At 37.4% G+C, this 23415-nt stretch overlaps 3 protein-coding genes across 3 annotated transcripts; all 3 read left to right on the top strand.

Annotated features, from left to right (window-relative positions):
- Window positions 1-4745: 4745 nt before the first annotated feature.
- Window positions 4746-10997, top strand: LOC113716194 (UDP-glycosyltransferase 1-like). Its single transcript, XM_072070143.1, has 3 exons — window positions 4746-4933; window positions 10172-10619; window positions 10695-10997. The coding sequence occupies exons 1-3, from the start codon at window positions 4746-4748 to the stop codon at window positions 10995-10997; spliced, it is 939 nt and encodes a 312-aa protein (XP_071926244.1).
- A 4835-nt stretch (window positions 10998-15832) lies between these two features.
- On the top strand, window positions 15833-17412 carry LOC113716487 (anthocyanidin 3-O-glucosyltransferase 2-like). Its single transcript, XM_027240836.2, has one exon. The coding sequence runs from the start codon at window positions 15885-15887 to the stop codon at window positions 17328-17330; it is 1446 nt and encodes a 481-aa protein (XP_027096637.2). The 5' UTR covers window positions 15833-15884; the 3' UTR covers window positions 17331-17412.
- Window positions 17413-21283: 3871 nt separating this feature from the next.
- On the top strand, window positions 21284-23071 carry LOC113715375 (anthocyanidin 3-O-glucosyltransferase 2-like). The gene has a single exon (XM_027239559.2). It carries the CDS (start codon window positions 21482-21484, stop codon window positions 22925-22927), a length of 1446 nt encoding a protein of 481 aa, XP_027095360.1. The 5' UTR covers window positions 21284-21481; the 3' UTR covers window positions 22928-23071.
- The last annotated feature ends 344 nt before the right edge of the window (window positions 23072-23415 follow it).

Here is a 23415-nt window from a genome sequence, read left to right as displayed (position 1 = left end):
GGTCCCTGAAACAGAGAAATCTTGCTGAAGTTGTTCATATATAGGGGGGCTTGGCACATGGGGGAAGTGATGAAGAGGGACGAAAAAGGCGGGTGTGAATGAGAGGAGGAGTTAGTGAAGTGGAAAAGAATAAATCAAAAAAAAGTAGAGCTGATTATGAAATGTGAATCTGACTAATGAAGAAGACTGGTAGCTTTTGGGCTTTGTCCTTTCCGTCTTTTCTGTTAATTAGGTAACTTAATTAATTAATGAAGGGATCATAAAGTACTTAATTAAGTAATCTAAACTTTATGCAAACTATTTTCTTGCTTTTTGTTTTTAATGTTGTTATTTACGCGTTTTGAGATCTTTTTGGGTACGATCTATTATGATTAAATTTCTCAAAACCATGCTAAGCTTAAGGGCAAGGGTATTAATTAATGAATTTGTTAAATGATCAAAAAGTATTATTCGCTTAATTGTAATTGTATTGGACCTTTGTGATTTTTTTATTTATTTTCCCAATAAGCGATTAATTGGAATTAAAATTGGAAAGATCCGATATTCAACATATGTGTTGCTTGATGATAAGAGTCTTTTAATATGTATAATTTATTTGAGTATGTCTATTAATTTACTAAATTGTAATTTCTAATGTCGTATCAAACTTTTTTCGGTGAGAACCTTTTCTTTTTTTTTTTTTCTCTCTGACATATTTCATATCTTAAAAAGTATTATAGTTTATTGTTCCAATAACTCTTGTAAACAATGCCATCGATGGGCTTTCTTTAGGGCATTGGACAATAATAGTGCTAGTTTTTTTTTTTTTTTTGGAGGCAATTGGACTAGTAGCTTAATGTGTATTTAAAGTAAAGATTTTTCAAGATTTAGTCTTCAAGGACACAGCTTTTTCTAATATGTTTGAAGTGATTCTCATATAGTTTTGTCTAGAAATATGTGTTTGGATAGGAAAGTGTTTGAAATATTAATTTGGAATAATTACCATAACACTTTTTGTGATGTGATGTGATATATGCGAGATAAAAAAGATAATTGAGAAGATAAAAAATATGTGTTGTAAATTGTATTTGTGATGCAAACAAATAATTTTTGGTTAGATATTAGCAATCCAAACACTTATGCACAATCGAGAATTTATGATTTAGTTATTTGTTTAAGCGTCTGTCTAATGAGTGCCCATTACGATGGATTTCACGTGTTCATATTTTGAAAAAATAATATTAATTAGGGAATGCATATAAATGTAAAACAAGATAATAATCGTTAGTACGTGAATTCATATAATATGTTAGGTGTAATCTTTTTCTTACATGTTACCTATAATTCCTCTAACTTTACCATTAATCCAACCCTTCTTGAAGCTAGGTGTGATCTAGGTGTACTAACAAGTACGAATGGTCACCCATCAGAGAGAGAGAGAGAAAAAAAAAAAAACCTTTGTTTAAAGTGTAGTACTTATATTAATCTACTAGATTGGCTGACCCAAACCATGAAACAAATATTAGCAAGTATACAAAGTACAAATAGTGTGGTAGGAGCAATATTTTAAATGCCACATTACCAAAAGAGAGAATCAAGTGCGTTAGGTGCAGCAAAATTGTCAAGTTTGTTTAATAGTGGCCCCTTGCGAATCTTTGAAGCCTTGTTTCCATTTCTAAACCGTCTGGATTTGGAATCTGATGGTGATGCCAATCATAACCAAAGCAAATTTGCATCCAGATAAAATTACGTTTTCTATTTTCATAGATATATTTTTTTTGGGAATTTCCTCGTACTCCCCTATGCCACGACGATCCTTTTGGCTGGTAGTCCATCAATCTCACTTTACTTAGTTGTTAATTTAAGAATAAAAACTAGAGATTGAAGTGCTTTGTTCTGCAAGAAAAAAAAAAAGGACTTTGGTTATGGAAATGCAAATCACTTGTATGTATGCCTATTACAAATTTCTAATGGAATATGTAAGAATTCATGTATTTTAATTTTTTTTTTTGAACTTTCAACGAGCAAGCATTTCATTATGGTGTTTTTCTCCGTAATGAAAAATTAACCAATTATGAGGTAACTAACACTCATGAAGAGACAAAAAAAAGATCTTGAGAACTTATGAGGTCTTTGTTATTTACATTGTGGTGTAAATTAATACTAATAAACCTTTATTATACGCATATCTTTGTTAGAAATTACGTAATAATGGTAAATTAAACTATTGAGTTGACTCAGCGGTCAAGAAGCTCCTATCGAGTTTTTTTCGCTACTAAATTTTTTTAGGATTCAAATTTTGAATCTAACATTTATGAATGAAAAAAGCGTAAGCAGGGATGAAGGGATAAAAAAAAAATAAAGTTGCAATTTGCAGTTTTCTTGTATGAATCTGTCTTGTTTAGAAAGCAATTTTTTTTTATTGCTATGCTTTTCGTGAACATATTTTTTAATTATTTTTTTATCTCACATATATTAAATCGTTACAGTAATTTTTCTATAAAAAAAATTTCAAAAAAATGCAATCTAAACATGATTCTTCATTAATTACAATCAATTGAGTTCACAAGTAGCATAAAATTTGATAGTTTAGTTTGTACTTTGCACACTTGTATATGCTTACGTACGTCATGCTAAATAATGAAATAGTGACCTCCCCTGCACTGTGGGTTGATGATTTGATTCATGCAATGCAAGGGAAGTTCTATCATTTATCATTTATGTGGATGGTTGGGTGTTGAAAAAGAAAAGAAACGAACGAGCACCGAGCAGAGAATTGGTCTGGGCACAGGACACAAGATTAAGATTGATGGGCCCACGCGAGGGAGACGATTTCCAAATGATGGCCGGGACTCGGAGTGGTGGGACCAATCCCGGTGCTTGAAAAGCCGTGCGCCGCGTAGAACACAATCCCCACCCACCCTGCAACCCAAAAAAAAATTTTTTTTTTTAATAGAAAGGAAAAAAACAAAGCAGCAGTACCAAAGAGATTATGCATTAGCATATGAATTTCTCGATCCAAGGTTGCATGTAGAAGGAAAATATAATGAGAGTGTTTGGATACCCAAATTATCTTAAATAATATTTCGCTTGCATTATAAACGCATTTTCTAACCTACCTTTTTGTTTTCCCAATCACCTTTTTATCTCACATACATCACATCACAAAAAGTGCTACAGTAATTATTTCAAATAATATTTCAAATAATACACTATCCAAACAAATTATTTGGATAGATTATTTGAATAAAAAAGTTTTGGATATTTGGTCTTTTTTCGTTACAAATTTTTTCTCAAATATTATTTTATTTGTATCATAGATAATATTTTCAACTGTGTTCTTATTTTACATATATTACGTATAAAAAAGTGTTAATTCAAATAATGTTTTTCGAATAATCTTTTGTCTAAATTCACCCGCTTCGTAACACTTAATGTAATTTTTTGTATCTCATATATAAAGATGATTAAAAGATATATTTATGATATGATAAGTTTTTATTTTATTTGTTTTGCAAAGGATGAGCTATATAAGCAAACCTAAAACCCTTTGTAGCCCAAAAAGGGAAAAGGTTTTTTAACTGGAAAAATAAAAGAAAATTCAACTGGTTTTTGTAGCATGAATTAGACACTTACTTAGTTCTACTACGTCATATTAGTTTTTCCTTCTGTTCATCTTTAAATACGCATCGCTCTAATGATGACTGTTCCTGCCCCGTTCCCTACTGCCATGACACTTGACTTGCATCGAGTTTCCGACACCTATATTCGTGTGAATTCTGATCATCAAATGATCAAGACGAAAATGTCGAATTCTTTTCTCTTCTAAGTTCTACCTGTATTTGACTTTTTTCTTTTGCCCCATTTCTTGGGTCATGTTAGGGCTGTCAACGGGCGGGGTCCGGGCCGGAATTCATTATTCCGGATCCGGACCCGAATTACTATGCCGGATCCGAATCCGACCCGTTTATCCGACGGGTCTTTTATTCTATGTTCCGGATCCGGATCCGGCGGGTCCGGCGGGTCCCGGATCCGGATCCGGGTCTACCCGAACAAATTTAGCAAAATTTATAATTTCTAATAAAAATGAAAAAAATATATATTTGTAAACTAATTTTTAACTAATGCAAAGAAAAAATCAAATAAGAAAAGAAATCAAATTAACTTTATTAAAATACATCACTCTAATCAAATTATATTGATAAATATACATATTTAAAATTATTAATTCATTTATATCCGGATCCGGGTCTAATACGGGCCGGAATACTATATTCCGTATTCGACCCGTTTTTTTGTTTGACAAAACGGATCCGGATCCGGAAAACGGAATTAAATTCCTACCCATACCCGCAATAATTTCACGGATCCGGTCCGGACCTGACCCGTTGACAGGCCTAGGTCATGTGACTCGTTGCCGCATTGACCGGTATCTGTGCTGTGGCTGACTCCCATTTGTTTTTCTGTAGAGCAAAATCAAGAAAATACGCAACCCGATCCACTCTGTCCACAAGATATATTAAGAAACTCCAACGTCAGATTTGTGTGCTCTATTAGTAAGGCAAAATCTTACATATAAAAAAGTAAGCCCTCATCATCCCATCCAAACAAGTAAGCGCCAGAAGTATAACACACGTACGTGAATGAAGTTGCTTCTTCTGCTAATGATGACATACGTACCCGTATGTAGTTTGATATTTTATTTGCATAAACTCTAGAGAGTTTTGTAGTAAAATATATATACAAGATTATGTGTGTGGGTCTAAATGGTATCTGAAGAAGCTCGGAAGCTTCCCCCGTGGAGGCCAATTGTGTGTTTTGTCCGCCCCAACATCAGGTGCGTGGAGGGGGCCTCCCCAGGATTCGAACCCTGGTCCTTGTGTATAAGGGTCTTGAGGTTGAAGTCCTGGTACCACTTGGGCTACAATTGTGTATTTGTCCGCTCCAGCATCAGGTGCGTGGAGGGGCCCCAGGATTCGAACCCTGGTCCTTGTGTATAAGGGTCTTGGGGTTGAAGTCCTGGTACCACTTGGGCTAGTGGTGCGTGGAGGGGGGCCTCCCCAGGATTCGAACCCTGGTCCTTGTGTATAAGGGTCTTGGGGTTGAAGTCCTGGTACCACTTGGGCTAGTGGTGCGTGGAGGGGGGCCTCCCCAGGATTCGAACCCTGGTCCTTGTGTATAAGGGTCTTGGGGTTGAAGTCCTGGTACCACTTGGGCAGGGTTCGAATCCTGGGGAGGCCCCCCTTCACGCACCACTAGCCCAAGTGGTACCAGGACTTCAACCCCAAGACCCTTATACACAAGGACCAGGGTTCGAATCCTGGGGAGGCCCCCCTCCACGCACCTGATGCTGGGGCGGACAAATACACAATTGACCTCCACGGGGGAAGCTTCCGAGCTTCTTCAGTATCCAAATTCATATTCCAAATACAGCTTGGAAGGATCAGCTAGACTCAATTATGATGATTTATCTGCTGCGTGCAATACTCAATCTCCTAGTTTCTATTTTGTTGTGGAGCCTAAACTATTGTGCTTTCATGCCACCACTTTGTTTCTTTATTTGTGAAAGAGTTTGGACACGAAACTTCTCACTTACGTCTTCTCGCTCCCCAAATCATCTGATTCATCATTTTCCTTCCATTTCAGTAGTGAAGGACTTGATTGCTCCCCCCCCCTCCCGCTTTTTTTTTTTTTCCAACTTTTCGTATTTGAGATTTATATAGCCAATATTAGCCATCTAGACAATAATACGAGGTAGCAAATCCTACCATTATGCCCATTTTATCGTGGAAGTGGTTTGAACAATTCTTGATGCATGGACACAAATATGGACCAAGAGTTAATATACAATTTTACAAGATTGTATATATCCTTTTCGTCTTCTCGCTATACTCTATTGCTAAACTTTCTTTGCTATGGTGAAGATGTATCATACAAGGCAAAAGACCATTACACACGAAAAAAATCAGGTTCAAGCTTACTTCATTTGGTATATATGATGAACATGCAAGGCAAATGACAAGCTCACAAAGGTAAAAAATGATTCGATTCAATATATATATATATATATATATTTTGTGTATGGGTGGCTTTGTAGCATTGAAGGTCTCCATCCATCCAACATCGAAAAGGATGTATATCGAATCCATGCTTACGTTAGCTTTTTCCCACTCCAATTTGCTTTAACTTTACTTGGCCGATTTTTGAGTGGGTAGATTCCAATCTCTTTCAAGGGGTCGTTTGGTGACTGCATAAATTAAACAAATTCGTAATCAGCATGAATTGTGGGATTAAATAAGGAAATCCAAGCATGCACGTAAAATGGTGCCCTTCACTGTCTTTGATTTTTCAAAGCCTTAATCAATGGGTCGATGTTGAAAGTGGGTTTTGTTCCCTCTTTTTCTTGTAAGTTGCAACATCTCTATCTCAACCTTGGCCGCTGATTTCGCTTTCTTTTCTTTTCAACAATCTTTAAGAAAGGTCAATCTTTGTACCTTTTTTTTCTTGGCCTATAAGTATATTATTATTCCTTGGGATTATGCATGTATCATCTGTCACCTGAACATGCAGCACCATGCGACCTTGTGATGAATACATGAATTAGAACCACTGGCCAATGGTTCAGTAGCCACCGGGAAGGGACTTAAGTCCCTAGACTGTTGGTGAGGGTTCAAACGTCACCAGCAGTGAAAAAAATCTAAAGGTTATGCCATAGCACTCCCTTGATCTAGTTGGGTCTGTATACCCATTAGCCCCTACAACAGCCTCTTTAGACTCCCCCTCCCCCTAGATTAGGATAGAGTAGATTATACAAATGTATTGTTGCTGATAAAAAAAAAAAAAAAAAGAATACATGAATTAGGACCTTTTGATGACTGTCCTGACGACTGTTCCTGCTCCGTAATATTTGACTTAGGTAAGAAGAACATTTTTTTTTTCCTTACAGGTTAAGTCACATTTTTTTAAATACATTTTTCTTCCTTTTTTTTAGGTTTCATTTCAGTTGTTTAATGACTATCCCTGCCCCATATTCATATCGAATATTTGAATTAGGTGACAGGAGCCCCCCCCCCCTCCCCTTTTTCTTTTTTCCTTACGGGTTAAGTCACATTTTTTTTTAAATACATTTTTCTTTTTGTTTCACTTCAGTTGTTTAATACAATTCACAACTTGTTAGTGCTAGAGAGTTGCAATCCCATTGGAATTTCCCATAAATTTAATATTTTTAGTTTCCACTGCTAAGCACTAAATGTTGCCGATGACTTGCAACATGCCTTTCTTCCACAGCAAGCACATTAGGCATCAATAATTAAGCAACTTTCAAAAAGAGACCAAGGCACTCAAGTGTAGTCCCCAACTTGTAGCTAGATAGATAAATAGGAAAATTAGCTCTACCAAAATAGCAGCTAGCAAGTCTTGGGCTATCTATTCATATTAAGGATCAAGAAGAAGCCTTCTTTTCAACAACTAGGGCTAGTGGAATTAAGCTTTTTGTTACCAAAATGTAGCTTCTAAATAGTCAAGTTTCTCCATTTGATGGAATCTGGTACCTTTCATTCATTGTGTGTGTCTAGGTTAGTCTGCCTCATTTGATGAATGTCAATGCTTATACACACTCACAAACATATGCGATAAGTTCTTTTTATATATTTTGACTTCTCACAACCCTTAATTTTCTCATTAGATGGTAATGTTGCGAATTCGAAACTGGCCTTGTTTGGATTGCAATTTTCCTTAATTTTCTCATTAGATGGTAATGTTGCAAATTCGAAACTGGCCTTGTTTGGATTGCAATTTTCCGTCGGAAAATTACGTTGTTTTCCGTGATCACATTTCCCTATTATCTTTTTTCTTCACATACATCAAATCGTTACAGTAATTTTTTCATGAAAAATACAATCCAAACACAACCTTTACTTTCTTAAATATAAATAGAGTTTTGTTGCTCATCATGGAAATTACACACGAATTAGTCACACATATATACCATTCGAGATTGGCAAAAGTCAGGCTGAAAATTGCTGGTTAGAAAGTCACAAACAATGCCTACAAGTAATTAATTATCGTTTTATATACTGCACAAAACTGATGCATGAGAAGTAAATAGGAAAGGATAGCTCCTTTAGTTATGCAATTGAGCAGTATGGTATTTATTTCTGTCCACAACTTCAGGGATTATTTATTAGTCATGTCATTATTCTCTTTTGTAAGTTTCCCATATATTATATATAGTTTTACAATTTTCCCCCGCAAATATTTAGGTATAGGCTTCTCCTAAGATTTCGGAATCATGCTCTCCTATCAGCAACACCACTTAGGCATCATTTGGATTGAAGACATCAATGGTAAAGAAAGCAAAGGAGAGTAGAGGCAAGCGATTTTCATCCAATTTGTTTGAATTTTTTGCATTGAGTAAAAAAAGAAAGTAAAGGAAAAGATTAAGTATTAGTTAACTGCAAAAGGATGAGAAAAAATATTTCTTTAAAAAATTTTATTAAATTTAGTTCTCTTTCCCTCCATTTTCAAACACCTTTGGATGGAACCACCAATGCTCAGCAAAACAACTAGGCCATTTCCCTTTCTTTCTCCCGGGATCCTATTATTTCCCTTCTTAAAAATTAATCCAAACAAGAAAAATTACTAAATCTTTTCATTTCCTCTCCTTTCCTTTCCCTCCGAGGAGAGTTGTTTTAGAGGTGTTCCATAGAAGAATGCATCATTCCTGCCGATGTAATGGAATGGATCGTTCCAGGCTGAACCCGCGGCTCGTGAACGTTGAAGCCAACCATCATATGACCAAACACTTTAGTTCAGGCTACTCCACCAAAATACAGAATCATGATTTTGTACCTAACCATGATAGTATATCACAGGATTGCCACGAGAATCCTTGGTGATTTAACTTTTGACTTTGATGTAAAAAAGTAAGACAAATGAATTCAATCCATCAAAACTGACAAGAAAAAAGAAAAGAAAAAGTGGAAAAGTGGCTGTCTTAATAATTTCTTTCTTACAGCTATCATTATTTATTAGATGATCATCATAGACTGGTTAGTTTTTATCCCACCGTAAATGCACCGTAATATGCATTTTGTCTCCCACCAAAATGCCACATTTAAGTGGTTTGCTTCAAAAAAATTTAGACGGGTGTGTTGTGCACTCGTTTGGTCCAGTGGTGGTTCAGTCCCCTTCAAGTTATTCCTGAGCCTCCTTAGGTCCGCCCCCTCCCTCTTAGTGTAGAATAGATTAGGTTATACAATTATTGTCATCTCCGGAAAAAAAAAAAAAGTAATATGTAATCCCCCTAACTTTGACAGCTTGTAACATATAGTTTCTAGACTTCTTTCCTTATAATCTCTTATAATAGCTTAAATTTTGCCAAAATTCTTAACACCAACATTGTCATATTTGGTAAGTTGTTTTCTTCAATATTATTATTTTTTTTCTCAATAGATCTCACTACTTTTAGAACGCAAATGTCTTAATTCTTTGCCTCATTTTGAAAAGATATTCATTATGATTCCATAAAAATGTTTTACACATTATTATGGAGACATGGGACTCATGAGAAATGTGTTAAAAATATCATATATTTTAGTAGTACGTATATGAAACTTAGTGAGTAATTAAAATGTGAAATTTAATATTGAAAAAATGCAAATGCTAAATCTCAAAACTGTCCATGATTTCTCTCTGCTAAAGTGACTTGGAATTAAAAAAAAAAAAAATAGAAACCCACAATGAAGTACTATATCAGAACTCCATCTTATCTTTGCCTCGTCTTCTCTACAATCCAAAATTAATGTAGAGAAAGTAATTAGTCTGACCATTTCATAAAACCCAACTTTTTTTTCCTCTTTTTTTTTTTGGTTAAAAGATAAAGCTCAGCTTATAGCTTCGAAATTTACGTACATATTTCTGCAGCTGCTGCTATTTGCCAGTGACTTATAACGTATCTTTCCTCCTCAATAAATCTGCTGGGCTTCTTTTCACCACTTGGTTTTAGGCCCCATTGAAAAGCCGCTGCTGTTTGTGGGCCTAGAGGCCTGCATTCAGAAGTGAACTCACTTTTCCAACTTTATTATTATTATTATTATTATCTTCACAATTTGGGGTATTGCGCGTGAAATCAATATGAACTATGGGAAGAACAATGCTCCACTTGGTTTCTACATTATCCTCGTGGCTACAGAAAGGCCAAACCAATCATCATTAACACATTCCATGAATTGGAACCATATGCTGCACTCAATTCCTTCAATATTGCAAAAGCCTCGTATGATGTACCAAGAATTCCACAAATTTACTCCGTAGGACCAATACTAAACCATGTTCAACAGGCGTATTATGATGGAGAATCAGACATTATCAAATGGTTGGATGATCAGCTTCAGAACTCAGTGGTACATGTGTGCTTTGGCTGCCAGGGGAGCTTAAAAGAAGACCAAGTGAAAGAGCTAGCAATTGGGCTTGAGCGCAGCGTTTACAGATTCTTATGGTCTCTGTGTCGCCCCTCATCAAAAAACAACACTGCTGGATTTCTCAGGGAGTATGTAGACTACCAGGAAGCCTTGCCGCAGGGGTTTTGGGATCGAACAGCAAACATTGGAAGAATAGTAGGATGGATAGCTCAATTTGCTGTACCATCACAAGCAGCAGTGGGAGGATTTGTCTCACACTGTGGATGGAATACGGTGCTGGAGAATATTTGGTAGGGGTTGCTTATTGCTACATGGCCTCCACATTCTGAGCAACAGCTGAACGCATTTCAATTGGTTACAGAATTGGGCTTGGCTATGCCGATTACAGTTGGTTATAAAGAAGGGACTGAAAATCAGCCTCTCGTTATCGCAGAGGAGATAGAAAGAGTAATCAGGAGACTGATGGAGAGTGATTGTGAAATTAGGATGAAGGTGAAAGAAATGAGAGACAAGAGTAGAATGAGCATCGCTGAAGGAGGTTCATCATACAAGTCTTTGGAAAGCCTTACTAATCACAGATTGCTACACGCATGTTGATCAAAATTAGGGTGTATTGAGTGACAAGTTTCTAGTTATTAGTTTCGGTTTGTTGCGTCCATTGGTTTTGGAAACTTCCTCCAATGTAATCTCAAGCATGGTTCGAAGTCTCGGCCGAGACCGAGACGACTCGGCCGAGTCGTCACCGTCTCGGCCCCTACCGATACGATACCGTGACGAAACGATACCGAGATACTTGACTCGCCGAGAAATCGGCCGAGACGTCACCGCGACGGATTGACTCAGCCGAGTCATACGAGTCACTCCGAGTTATCCCGAGTCAAGACGAGAAATCGGCCGAGTTACACCGTGACGGATTGACTCGGCCAATTCTTTTGCTATTTTTTATTATTTTTGTTTAGCATACTTTTTTTATATTATTAATAATTTTTAAAATATTAAATACTTTAAAATTTGCGTCTCACCGAGACCGCGACCGATATGCCGAGACCGATGTGGAACGTTCCGGGCCGCGACCGTGACCGCGACCACGACTTTGAACCATGATCTCAAGAGATAGGTTTAGGAAAGTTTCTATATAGCCCTTCCAACATCTTGGTTTATCCGTTGGATTTTCCATATAAAAAGAGATTTTATAGTGTTATACATATATGGCTAACAATATTCCATTACATTTCGTTTAGACCATAGGAGAACTAATCTCCCTCCTTTACCTAAATGTTACGAACCGGCTCCATGAAATGGACTACATGAAGGAGAAGACACCGTAAAGTGAAAGCGCCTTGCCCTGGGATGTTCTTGGGGACAAAGATGTACTGGAAAATCTATGATGACGGTGTAAACAAGGGTACTAAAAGAATGGCCATGTCTTTACAAAATTAACCAAGTTAAGTGCCAAGAAAACTACAAGAACGGCAGGTTGGGGGACATGGATGGACAAACTAAGTTGAGCCCAGTTGATGACCTTATTACTGGTGAGAAAATTGGTTCCAAGAAGATGTTAAGCTATGTTCTGAATTCTGGTTCTAAACAGGCGAAAGGTGGCTGGATGATGCACGAGTATTCAATTGATGGCGCTTCTTTGAATGGGTTAACTAGCACTCACAGCACTAATTCTGTACTTTGCAGGATAATATTGGACAATGACAAATATACTAAGATCAAAGAATCTGTAAAGAAAGGGAAGTCCCCGGAAGCAAAAAGGTTGAAAATCATGGAAGCCCTGAAGTTGTCTTGGCCAAGAGAGAGCAAAATGTTGAACTGGAAAATTTGCAGGCGAGTAAGATGATAATACGCAATCCTAAGATACTAATGAATGAGACTCAAAGCTTGGTAATAACAAGAACTGGGGAAACTAGACCCATGCAGCTGCCTAATTTGGTTAATTGTGGCTGTGATGGAGAGTTAATCAACCTGCAATCACATACAGGTTTCTTGGTTTGCAATGGGAATGATAACAATGGATCAGTTACTGATATGGATCAATCTACTGCTCTGATAAGTGAAAGTTTGCAAGCAGATGGTGGATTAGTCCAACAAGAAGCACCCTCATCCTACAATGGGAATTATTGGTTTGCTCCAATGACTGATGATGGGATGGCGTATTCAGAAGTTAGAGATTGTTTGGCTTATGGAACAAGTCTGAACCAATCTGTTACATGTGAAAATGTTGACAATTGGCAGCTGACTGTGGTGATCAGATAATGGTGACAGGTCAAGAAGTCACTTGGGAGGATATTCTGCAGGCCGTTGAAGGAGAAAATGAAGTCATATTTGGTAAATTGGCCTTGCCACAAAATGAATGGTTCCAGTGCGTTTGATTGATACTCGATGGATTAACTAGAAAAGGCCACTTGACTAGTCATGGAAAAAAGTGATGCTCTTGTAAATGCTTGTTCTTTTCTGTAGTTTCATTCTTGACTTCATATTGGACATGACAAACTAAATGTTTAATTATTAATGAAGCTATCTGTTCATTCTGCTTTTACTTGCTGATTCAAGCTTCTGTTGTTATTTTCATGTAGTTTCTAGTTACTGTAATTAATGTTCAAGTCAGGGTACTCTATAAGCCATGTGCCATAAAGTCACAACTTGGCAAGATTTTCCTTAAAACTTAGTTGATGATGTTCATTGGAAGGTTTCCTTCCCTCTCTGGTTAACTAGATTAGCTAGGAAAGATATGGGAGCAGTTGTTCCAAGTCTGTAAACAGATTATGTAAACCTTGTTATTATGCAATATAATATGCTGTTTTCGTTGGGAAAAAAATTATATTAACCATGTGCCATAAGAAATTTTGTTGGACACATTTGTTCGTTTCTCAAGCTCTTTACATATAGTACAAAGTTCACATTCAATTCTATTCACCAGTCAGTATCTACTCCGATTCAAACTGAAAAGACTAACAAAAAAAAAGTTTATCCAATGATCTACAAACGAGCTTTGCTGCATGGTTGAATCGGTCTAATGCTGACAATGGCTTGAGGACGGCATTGCAATCCAATTTACTTGTCACCAGCTACTGCAGAGGAGAATCCAGTGTACTCTTGGCTTTTAAACTTCAATATAAATATCCGCATAGAAGCATAGCCTTCATTAACTGGTAAATAAATTTCTACAATGGAAACCAAAATCTCTATACTTATCAGTTCTATAGCACTCTGCAGCTACCTGATTACTTTACCAGCAATGACTGGTAAACCTGTTCATTCACTTCACAGTAAAAACATGTTGAGTTTAGGGCGAAAACTTCTACAGGATTCCAATCCCTGCTGTAATCCTCACAGGGACCCTGGATGTGACCCTGACCTCGCTTGTGAACCCAGCGACGACCGTGAATGTGATCCAAGCTGCGACGACTGTGATCCGGACCTCGCTTGTCCTCATGGTACCATCCCTGATTGTGATCCATCGATTGATTCGGATTGTGCTCCAATGACCTGTGAATCTGTGTCTGCTGAATCATGAAGTGACTAGTTTTTAAAGGGAAGAAGCATTGACTGAAATTTTCTGTGTTGTACTAATTTCTTCCTCATCAGCTACTAGGATTCATGACTGTGCTGTACTAATTTCTTCCTCATTGGTTTCCATGCATGTCCTGGTGCATCCGATCAGTCTTTTAATGTTCAATAATGTAGTATCTTACAGTAACTCTAACAATTAATTAAAGTTAATGCAAGAAAATCCATTCATATTTGCCTTATAAAAGAAAATTTTCTGTTTCTGTTTAGACATAGAGCTGGTGAGCTGAGGTGTTTGTTAAAAATAAAAAAAAAATTTAAGTTAGATAGTGATGATATTTATGAATATTTGCCTCCCAAATATTTATGACTTATAATAACTCTATCATAATTCATTTCGTCAGTCAATTTGCCATCTGAACTCATTTTTGTTCAAGTTTCCCAGAGATACTTAAACTCAAATAAATATTTATGACTTATATGTTGTCCAATGCTTCATTGAGAATTAATTTGAAGACAACGGCCACAAAAATGTTGCCCAGCCACCTCCATTTCTGAACTCAAAGATATTGTTTATAAGAACATCTTTGATGGATCTTGCTCAAAGATCTTTGTATGACTAGCCAGAGACATTTCTTTTTCCTATAGTCAGTCGATCTTTGCTTTGTTTATATGGTATGGTGGCCTTATTTTCCGCTTAGATGCTTGAAACTAAAGAATGATTGACTAAAGAGAAGATTATAAGGGTCATGTCAATCTAATGGAAAATATATACTGGTTGAACTATTGAATTTGTGTTCTTAAAGTAGAGATAATTGTCTCCTTTGTCTGGGACAAGGTTGTGCAATTCTTCTTGAAAGCATATCATGACAATTGCTGTTAGTCAACTAAAAAGGAGATACAAGGACGGCTACAACAACGTTGTCTGGTTGAGAGTTCTATTTTTCTTATGTGCTATAATTTTCTAGTCGAGATTAGTCAAAAAAAGGTTGTGAGAAATATCAAAAAAGAAATCCAATTGACTGAGAAATGATTAAATTAACGAAGCAGTATGCAGAAGACAACAGGATAGCCATCTTTTCAACAAGATGGAAAGAACAAACAGAGAAAAAATGGTCAATGGCCACAACAGTCAATTGTTTGTGTCTGCTGTACATTCGACAGGAGCTGTTAATGCCATTTTAATCTACAGCAAAGATGTTAACATCATTTCTTTTCACGTCTCTGAAATAAGCCATAAACAATTTACAGCAGCATCCTAAATGCCAATTAAGGCAACTCTACAATTTGTATAGTATTAATTGGCTTTGAATGTGCAAGGTATAAGATATAAACAACTAACAAGTGTCTCCTTTCCATCAGACAAGGTTGAACATTTCTATTTACTAATGTCTGTATTCAAATCAAAAGAGAATGAACTCTCCTAGGTGGTATAACCTGTTTCGAGTACCAATATAGCAGTTTGTAATGTACAGAAAGATAACCTTCTTCCAAATTTTTGGTTGGGGGGGTGGGGGGCTGGCAACAAAATTGATTCTTTGTTAATTTTGCAAGACAATAAAGGAGGGAGGCCATGGTACTGTCTCCTACCTTTTTTACAAGAGGATTACGATTTGACCTAGTGAAAACAAAATAGTGCATGTTTCAGAAACAATCCTTGAGCAATATATAGAAGTATCATAAAGGACAGTAAATACTTCTGTTATAGTTTGAGAAAAAAAATAATAAAGGATACAAAATACAAAAGCCATTCTGCGACAAAGAACAAAAGAGAAATAGAAAAGCAAGATTATCAGTTTCCTAAAATTCCGGATTTTAGTCAACTGTTGAAATAGTCTTCTACCTAAAAAATTGTTAAAACTATTCATCTTGGGAACCAAGATTGGTTATAAAACACAGATTGTATGAAGAAACAGAGAACCAGAAAACCAAAAAAAAAAAAAAGAGTGTTCTGCTTTAACAGTTGACATGGAGAAAGTAGAATTAATTTTCATCCCCTGGCCATTGATGGGCCATTTGGCTCAGCTGGTGGAGCTTGCCAAGCTGCTAATCGACCGAGACAAGAGGTTTTCCATCACAGTGCTAATCTTAAGGCTCCCTGATTCCCTTGATCCTGTCACCAATAAACTGATAGACTCTCTTGTTGCTTCCTACACCACAGAAGCCCTTAAATTCTTTCAGCTTCATCCAACAAATCACATCCCTGAATGCAGTTCCCTCAGCCGAGGGTATACCATCCAGAGGCAACTGGATAGTCAGAAACCTCATGTCAAGAAATTCATCCAACAGCGCCGAACTGATGAATCAAGCAGTTCAAAACTTGTTGGAGTAGTTGTCGACATGTTTTTTACCAGCATTATTGATGTAGCTGATGAATTTGGGATTCCTAGCTATGTTTTCTTCACATCAGGTGCAGCATTCCTCGGCCTGATGCTCCATTTTCAGAGCCTTCAAGATGACTACAACCAGGATGTTTCCGAGTTCTCAAACTCAAAAACTGCTCTTTCCTTCCCCAGTTTTGTTAATCCAATTCCACCGTCAGTCTTACCTTTGGCTTTAGTGGAGAAACCTCTCTGGATACATAGATTCCTACTATGTGCTCGCGGATACAGAAAGGCCAAGGGAATCCTTGTCAACACATTCACTGAGCTAGAACCATATGCACTCGATTCCATCAACCTATCAGAATCCTCTCCAGAAATCCTCCCAGTAGGACCAATTCTGAACCAGGTACAATATGTATCCCCCGGTATACAATCAGGAATCATGAAATGGTTGGATGATCAGCCTCCAAGCTCAGTAGTTTACATCAGCTTTGGAAGCCTGGGAAGCCTACAAGTTGACCAAGTGAAAGAGCTAGCGAATGGGCTCGAACTTAGTGGATACAGATTCTTATGGTGCCTCCGTCGTCCCCCTCCTAAGAACACCATTGTTGATTTCCCAAGTGAGTATGAAAATTATGCAGATGTCTTGCCTGAAGGCTTTCTGGATCGAACAGCAAACGTTGGAAAAGTTGTCGGTTGGGTTCCACAGTTAGCTGTATTGTCACATGCTGCAGTGGGAGGATTTATATCACACTGTGGCTGGAATTCGACATTGGAAAGCATTTGGTGTGGGGTGCCCCTGGCAACATGGCCTTTAGAATCAGAACAAGAGCTGAATGCATTTCAATTGGTGGTGGAACTGAAATTGTCCGTGGCAATCACATTGGATTATTTATCAACGAATAAAAATCAGGCTTTGGTTAGAGCTGAGCAGATAGAAACAGGAATAAGGAAGGTGATGGAGAGTGAAAGTGAAGTGAGGAAGAAAGTTAAAGAAATAAGCGATAAGAGTAGGAGAAGCATGAAACAAGGAGGTTCCTCATATGAATCTCTTGGAAGTCTGATTAGTAAGATGTTGCATGATAGTTGATTAGTTATTAGTAAAATTTGAGATATGCTGTTTTAACATGTTCTTAGTATCGTTAGCTATCTCAGTTGGGAATAACGTGCTGAAATCTTTCCTTGTAGTCTTGGCACCATCATCTATATATCATCATATTTCCTACCGTTAAGTTTATCAATACAGCCTGAGATCTTAGATTTTTTGCATGTTTTCTTCCAGATGATGGTACTGAGCCTGACTCTGGAAATTGGAAAAGGAAAATACAGTTGTTTCAATTTATGATTCTCTCCGTCTCACGAATGTGCAGCAGCTGTATTCATCGTGGACTTGACAATCTGATGCCTCCTAAAACGGTGGAAATGTAATTAATTAACTAAACATGAATGAGATAAAGGCAACCAAGATCAATTAACATCCAATTGATATGGAACTCATGTATCTTTTGAGGAACCCATGTACACTGATTGCTTACAGCAAAACGGATGGAAACTACTCTTGGCTTTGCGAGAATTTCTTAAGAGCACTCCTCGCTTTTATATTTCTTCTTCTTTTTTTTTTTTTTTTTGTGACCAAATAAATTGAATGATGTGACTACCAGCAAGAATTTTTTTATCCCAGATAAATGGATACTCTTTTTTTTTTTTTTTTTAATAAGTCCAGATTTGATACAAAGATTACCATATAAAATCCACAATTGGGAAACAACATCCAAAATCACCCTCCATGACGGAACTGAGATTATATAACTACTCATATACAAAAGCTAATGGCTAAAAAATTATACATGTGAAAATAAGATTTCCAAAATTAAATAAATAAATAAGGCTTAATCAAATATCCAAGTAGGGAGCTATCAAGCCAAGTCGATGCATGGATGGTGTACTCGAGCTTGAGCGAGTTGCTTATATGAAGCTCGAGCTGGACTTGATAGAGCTCGAGTTTTGTTGAGTTATTGCTCATTTCTGGGAGCAATAACATCTTTTGTTGGGTTCTCGTTGCTCACAACTATTGGGATGTTTTTGGGGACAAAGATATCCACTGGGAAATCTATGATGAGAGTTGAAATAAGGGTACTAAAAGAATGGCCCTATCTTTACAAAATTAACTAAGTGCCAAAAATACTATAAAACGGCAGGTTTGGGGACACGGGATGGAGAAACTAAGTTGAACCCAGTTGACGAGGTCATTACTGGTGAGAAAATTTTATTGCAAGAAGATGCTAAGCTATGTTCTGAATTTTGGTTCGAAAGAAGCGAAAGGTGGCTGGATAATGCACGGGTATTCACTTGATGGTGCTTCTTTGAATGCATTAACTAGCACTCACAATGGATACTATTGGACGATAATAAATATGCTGAGGTCAAAGAATCTGTAAAGAAGGTGAGTCCCCAGAAGCAAAAGGGTAAAATCGTGGAAGCCTGAAGTTGTCTTAGGCAAGAGAGAGCAAAATGTTGAACAAGAAAATTTGCAGGCGAGTGAGTTGATAAAACACAACCCTAAGATACTAATGAATGAGGCTAAAAGCTCGATAATAATGACAACTGGGGAAACTAAGCTAGACCAATGCAGCTTCATAATTGGTTAATTATGGCTGCGATGGAGAGTTAATCAACCTGCAAACACATACAGGTTTCTTGGTTGATAATGTACTGTCAATGAGTGGTTGCAATGGGGATGGTTACTAACTGATATGAACCAATCTACTGTTCTGATGAGTGAAAGTTTGCAAGTAGACGATGGATTAGTCCAACAACAAGCACCCTTATCATACAATGGGAACCATTGGTTTGCTCCAATGACTGATGGTTGGATGGCGTATTCAGAAGTTACACGTTGTTTTGGCTTATAGAACAAGTCTGAACCAAGCTGTTACATGTGAAAAAGCTGACAATTGGCAACTGTTACCTGTGAAAATGCTGACAATTGGCAACAGCCTTGTGAAGTACAGCCTTATGCAGTTGATTGTGGTGATCAGATAATGGTGACAGGTCAAGAAGTCACTTGGGAGGATATTCTGCAGGCCGTTGAAGGAGAAAATGAAGTCATATTTGGTAAATTGGCTTTGCCACAAAATGGATGGTTTCAATGCATTTGATTGATGCTCGATGGATTAACTAGAAAAGGCCACTTGACTAGTCATGGAAAAAAGTGATGCTCTTGTAAATACTTGGTTCTTTTCTGTAGTTTCATTGTTGAATTCATATTGGATATGATAAACTAAAATGTTTAATTATTAATGAAGCTATCCATTCATTCTGTTTTCTACTTGCTGATTCAATCTTCTGTTGCTATTTTCATGTAGTTTTTAGTTATTGGTAATTAATAAGAGTACTTACTGGTAATTAATGTTCAAATTAGGGTACTCTATAAACCGCGTACAATAAAAAATTTTGTTGGATACATTTGTTCGTTTCCCAATCTCTTTACATATAGAGCAAAGTTCACATTCTATTCTATTCGCCAGTGTCTACTCTGATTCAAACAGAAAAGACAAATAAAAAAAATTTTTATCCAATGATTTAGAAACAAGCTTTTTTGCATGGTTGAGTCTGTCCAATGCTGACAATAGCTTGAGGACGGCAACGCAATCCAAATTACTTGTCACCGGCTACTGCAGAGGAGAATCAGCATATTCTTGGCTGTCAAACTTCAAGACAATTTCCTCATAGAAGCAGAGCCTTCATTAACTTCAAATCCAGTAAATAAACTTCTTGCAATGGCAGCCAAAATCTCAATACTTATCAGTTCTATAGTACTTTGCAGCTACCTAATTACTTTACCAGCAATGACTGGTAAGCCTGACCCTTCACTTTACAAGAAAAACATGTTGAGTTTTGGACGAAAACCTTTACAGGACTCCAACACCTGCTGTAATCTGCACGAAGACCCTGAATGCGACCCTGATTTTGCTTGTGAACTTGGCGATGACAGTGGATGTGGCCCTGAATGTGATCCGAGTGGCGACGACCGTGATCCGGACCTCGCTTGTCCTCCTGGTGCCATCCCTGATTGTGATCCATCGGTTGACTTGGATTGTGCTCCAATGACCAATGAGTCCGTTACTGCTGAATTATGAAGTGACTTTATAGTTGTTGAAGGAAAGAAGCTGTGACTGAAAATTTCTTTGTTGTACTAATTTCTTCCTGATCAATGACTATGATTCATGACTATGCTGTACTAGGATACATGACTATCCACCTGTTTCGCTCTTTCGAGTATTCTTGATGCTGGGCAGGTACATATAGCTAATATTTTTCCCCCTCTAAGTATTTATCAGTTGTAAGTAACTCTTATCACAATTCGTTTCATTACTAAATCTGGCATCTGAAGTCATTTTTGTTCCAAGTTTTGAAAAGAATATAATTATGCCAAATTTACCATCTGAGTCCATGTTACTATAAATTTGAGAACTAACTTTTCCTCCATAACTTAGTTTAATTAAGACCATGTCTATATTCTACATATAATTGACCAAAGAGGAAAGATTTTAAGGCTTATTTGCTCCCTCATGACAAATCCAAACATCTAAAAGAACTATTAAATACTTGTTGAACTACTGAATTTGTACTCTTAAAGTACAGATAATTGTTTCCTTTGTCTGGGACAAGTTTATGCAATTCTCCTAACAAGCATATCATCACAAGTGTTGTTAGTCAAATGAAAATGAGATTAAAGGAGGATTACAACAACGTTGTCTAGTTGAGAGTTCTCTTTTTTTTTTTTTTTTTGGATTATAATTTGCTTAGTCAACAAAGTTGTGAAAGAGAACAGTATGTAGAAAAACCGATTGAATGAGAAATGACGACATCAACTAAACAGTATGTAGAAGACAGAAGAACGGCCGTCTTTTTAAATAAGGAAAGAACAAAAAAGCAGGTAACCTTAATCAATTTTTTTTTTTTTTTTTTTTTTTTTGCGTCTGTCGTACATTTGACAGTAAAAAATAGAGGTGCCGTCCTGCGACAAAGGACAAAAGAGCAAAGGCAAAGCCAGATCATCAGTTCCCTAACATTCCACATTTTAGTCGATCTGTAGAAATAAAGTTGTTCTATTAAAAAATTGTCAGAGGATTCCATCTCCGTACCCAAGAATGGTTATAAAACACAGATTGTAAGAAGAGAAAGAGAACCAGAAAACCAAGAAAAAGCCGGAAGAGCTGTTCTGCTTCAGCAGTTGACATGGAGAAAGCAGAATTGATTTTCATCCCCTGGCCATTGATGGGCCATTTGGCTCAGCTGGTGGAGCTTGCCAAGCTACTAATCAATCGAGACAAGAAGTTTTCCATCACAGTCCTAATCTCCAGGCTCCCTGCTTCCCTTGATCCTATCACCAATAAACTGATAGACTCTCTTGTTGCTTCCTCCACCACAGAAGCCCTTCAATTCTTTCAGCTTCCTCCGACAGATCCCACCCCTGAATGGAGTTCCCTCAGCCGAGGGTATTTCATCCAGAAGCAAATGGATAGTCAGAAACCTCATGTCAAGAAATTCATCCAACAGCGCCAAACTGACGAATCAAGCAGTTCAAAACTTGTTGGAGTAGTTGTCGACATGTTTTCTACCAGCATTATTGATGTAGCTGATGAATTTGGGATTCCTAGCTATGTTTTCTTCACGTCAGGTGCAGCATTTCTCGGCCTCATGCTCCATTTTCAAAGCCTTCAAGATGATCACAACCAGGACGTCTCCGAGTTCTCAGATTCAAAATCTGCCCTGTCATTCCCAAGTTTTGCCAATCCTATTCCACCATCAGTCTTGCCTATCGTCTTAGTGGACAAACCTCTCTGGATGCATAGATTCCTACAATGTGCTCGTGGATACAGAAAGGCCAAGGGAATCCTGATCAACACATTCACTGAGCTAGAACCATATGCAGTCGATTCTTTCAATCTATCAGAATCCTCTCCAGAAATCTACCCAGTAGGACCAATTCTGAACCGGGTACAATACGTATCCCATGATGTACAATCAGGAATCATGGAATGGTTGGATGGCCAGCCTCCAGGCTCAGTAATTTACATCAGCTTTGGCAGCCTGGGAAGCCTACAGATCGACCAAGTGAAAGAACTAGCAAATGGGCTTGAACGCAGTGGATACAGATTCTTATGGTGCCTGCGTCATCCCCCTCCTAAGAACACCATTGTTGATTTCCCAAGTGAGTATGAGAATTACAGAGATGTCTTGCCTGACGGATTTCTGGATCGAACAGCAAACGTTGGAAAAGTGGTCGGTTGGGTTCCACAGTTAGCTGTACTGTCACATGCTGCAGTGGGAGGATTTATATCACACTGTGGCTGGAATTCGACATTGGAGAGCATCTGGTGTGGGGTGCCCCTGGCAACATGGCCTTTAGAGTCAGAACAACAGTTGAATGCATTTCAATTGGTGGTGGAGCTGGAATTGTCTGTGGAAATAACATTGGATTATTCATCAATGGACAAAAATCAGGCTTTGGTTACAGCTGAGCAGATAGAAACAGGAATAAGGAAGGTGATGGAAAGTGATAGTGAAGTGAGGAAGAAAGTCAAAGAATTCAGTGATAAAAGTAGGAGAAGCATGAAACAAGGAGGTTCATCATATGAATCTCTTGAAAGCCTGATCAGTAAGATGTTGCACAATAGTTGATTAGTTATTAGTAAAATTTGAGGTATGTTGTTTTATCACGTTCTTAGTATCATTAGCTATCTCAGTTGGAAACAACATACTGAAATCTATCCGATGTAGCCTTTGCACCATCATCAATGGATATATCATCATCTGTGGTACTAAGCCTAGACTCTGGAAATTGGAAAAGGCAAATACAGTAGTTTCAACTCGTGATTCTCTCTGTCTCGGTAATGTGCAGCAGCTTGAACATTGCTCATCTTGGATTTGACAATCTGATGCCTAATGAAACGGTGGAAAACTAATTGATTAACTAAACATGAAGAAGCCAAAGTCAATTGAGATCAATTAACATCAAATTGGTGTGGAACTTGTGTACCTTTTGAGGAACCCGTGTACAATGATTGCTCATGGCAAAACGGATGGAAACAACTCTTGGCTTTGTGAGAGTTTCTTAAGAGCATTTCCTCTCTTTCATATTATTTCTTCTTCTTTTCTTTCTCACGAAA

This window comes from Coffea arabica, chromosome 11c, assembly GCF_036785885.1.
Source record: "Coffea arabica cultivar ET-39 chromosome 11c, Coffea Arabica ET-39 HiFi, whole genome shotgun sequence".
Taxonomy (NCBI): Eukaryota; Viridiplantae; Streptophyta; class Magnoliopsida; order Gentianales; family Rubiaceae; genus Coffea; species Coffea arabica.
The sequence above is the reverse complement of the archived record's forward strand: the minus strand, read 5'-3'. Positions and strand labels throughout refer to the sequence as shown.

Excerpts from the sequence above, each read along its gene's own strand:
- LOC113716194 (XM_072070143.1), top strand. The coding sequence starts at position 4,746 with ATGGTATCTGAAGAAGCTCGGAAGCTTCCCCCGTGGAGGCCAATTGTG. Across the intron at positions 4,934-10,171 it reads TTTGTCCGCTCCAGCATCAG|AAAGGCCAAACCAATCATCA; the intron begins GTGCGTGGAGGG and ends TCGTGGCTACAG. Across the intron at positions 10,620-10,694 it reads GATGGATAGCTCAATTTGCT|GGGTTGCTTATTGCTACATG; the intron begins GTACCATCACAA and ends AATATTTGGTAG.
- LOC113716487 (XM_027240836.2), top strand. The coding sequence starts at position 15,885 with ATGGAGAAAGTAGAATTAATTTTCATCCCCTGGCCATTGATGGGCCAT.
- LOC113715375 (XM_027239559.2), top strand. The coding sequence starts at position 21,482 with ATGGAGAAAGCAGAATTGATTTTCATCCCCTGGCCATTGATGGGCCAT.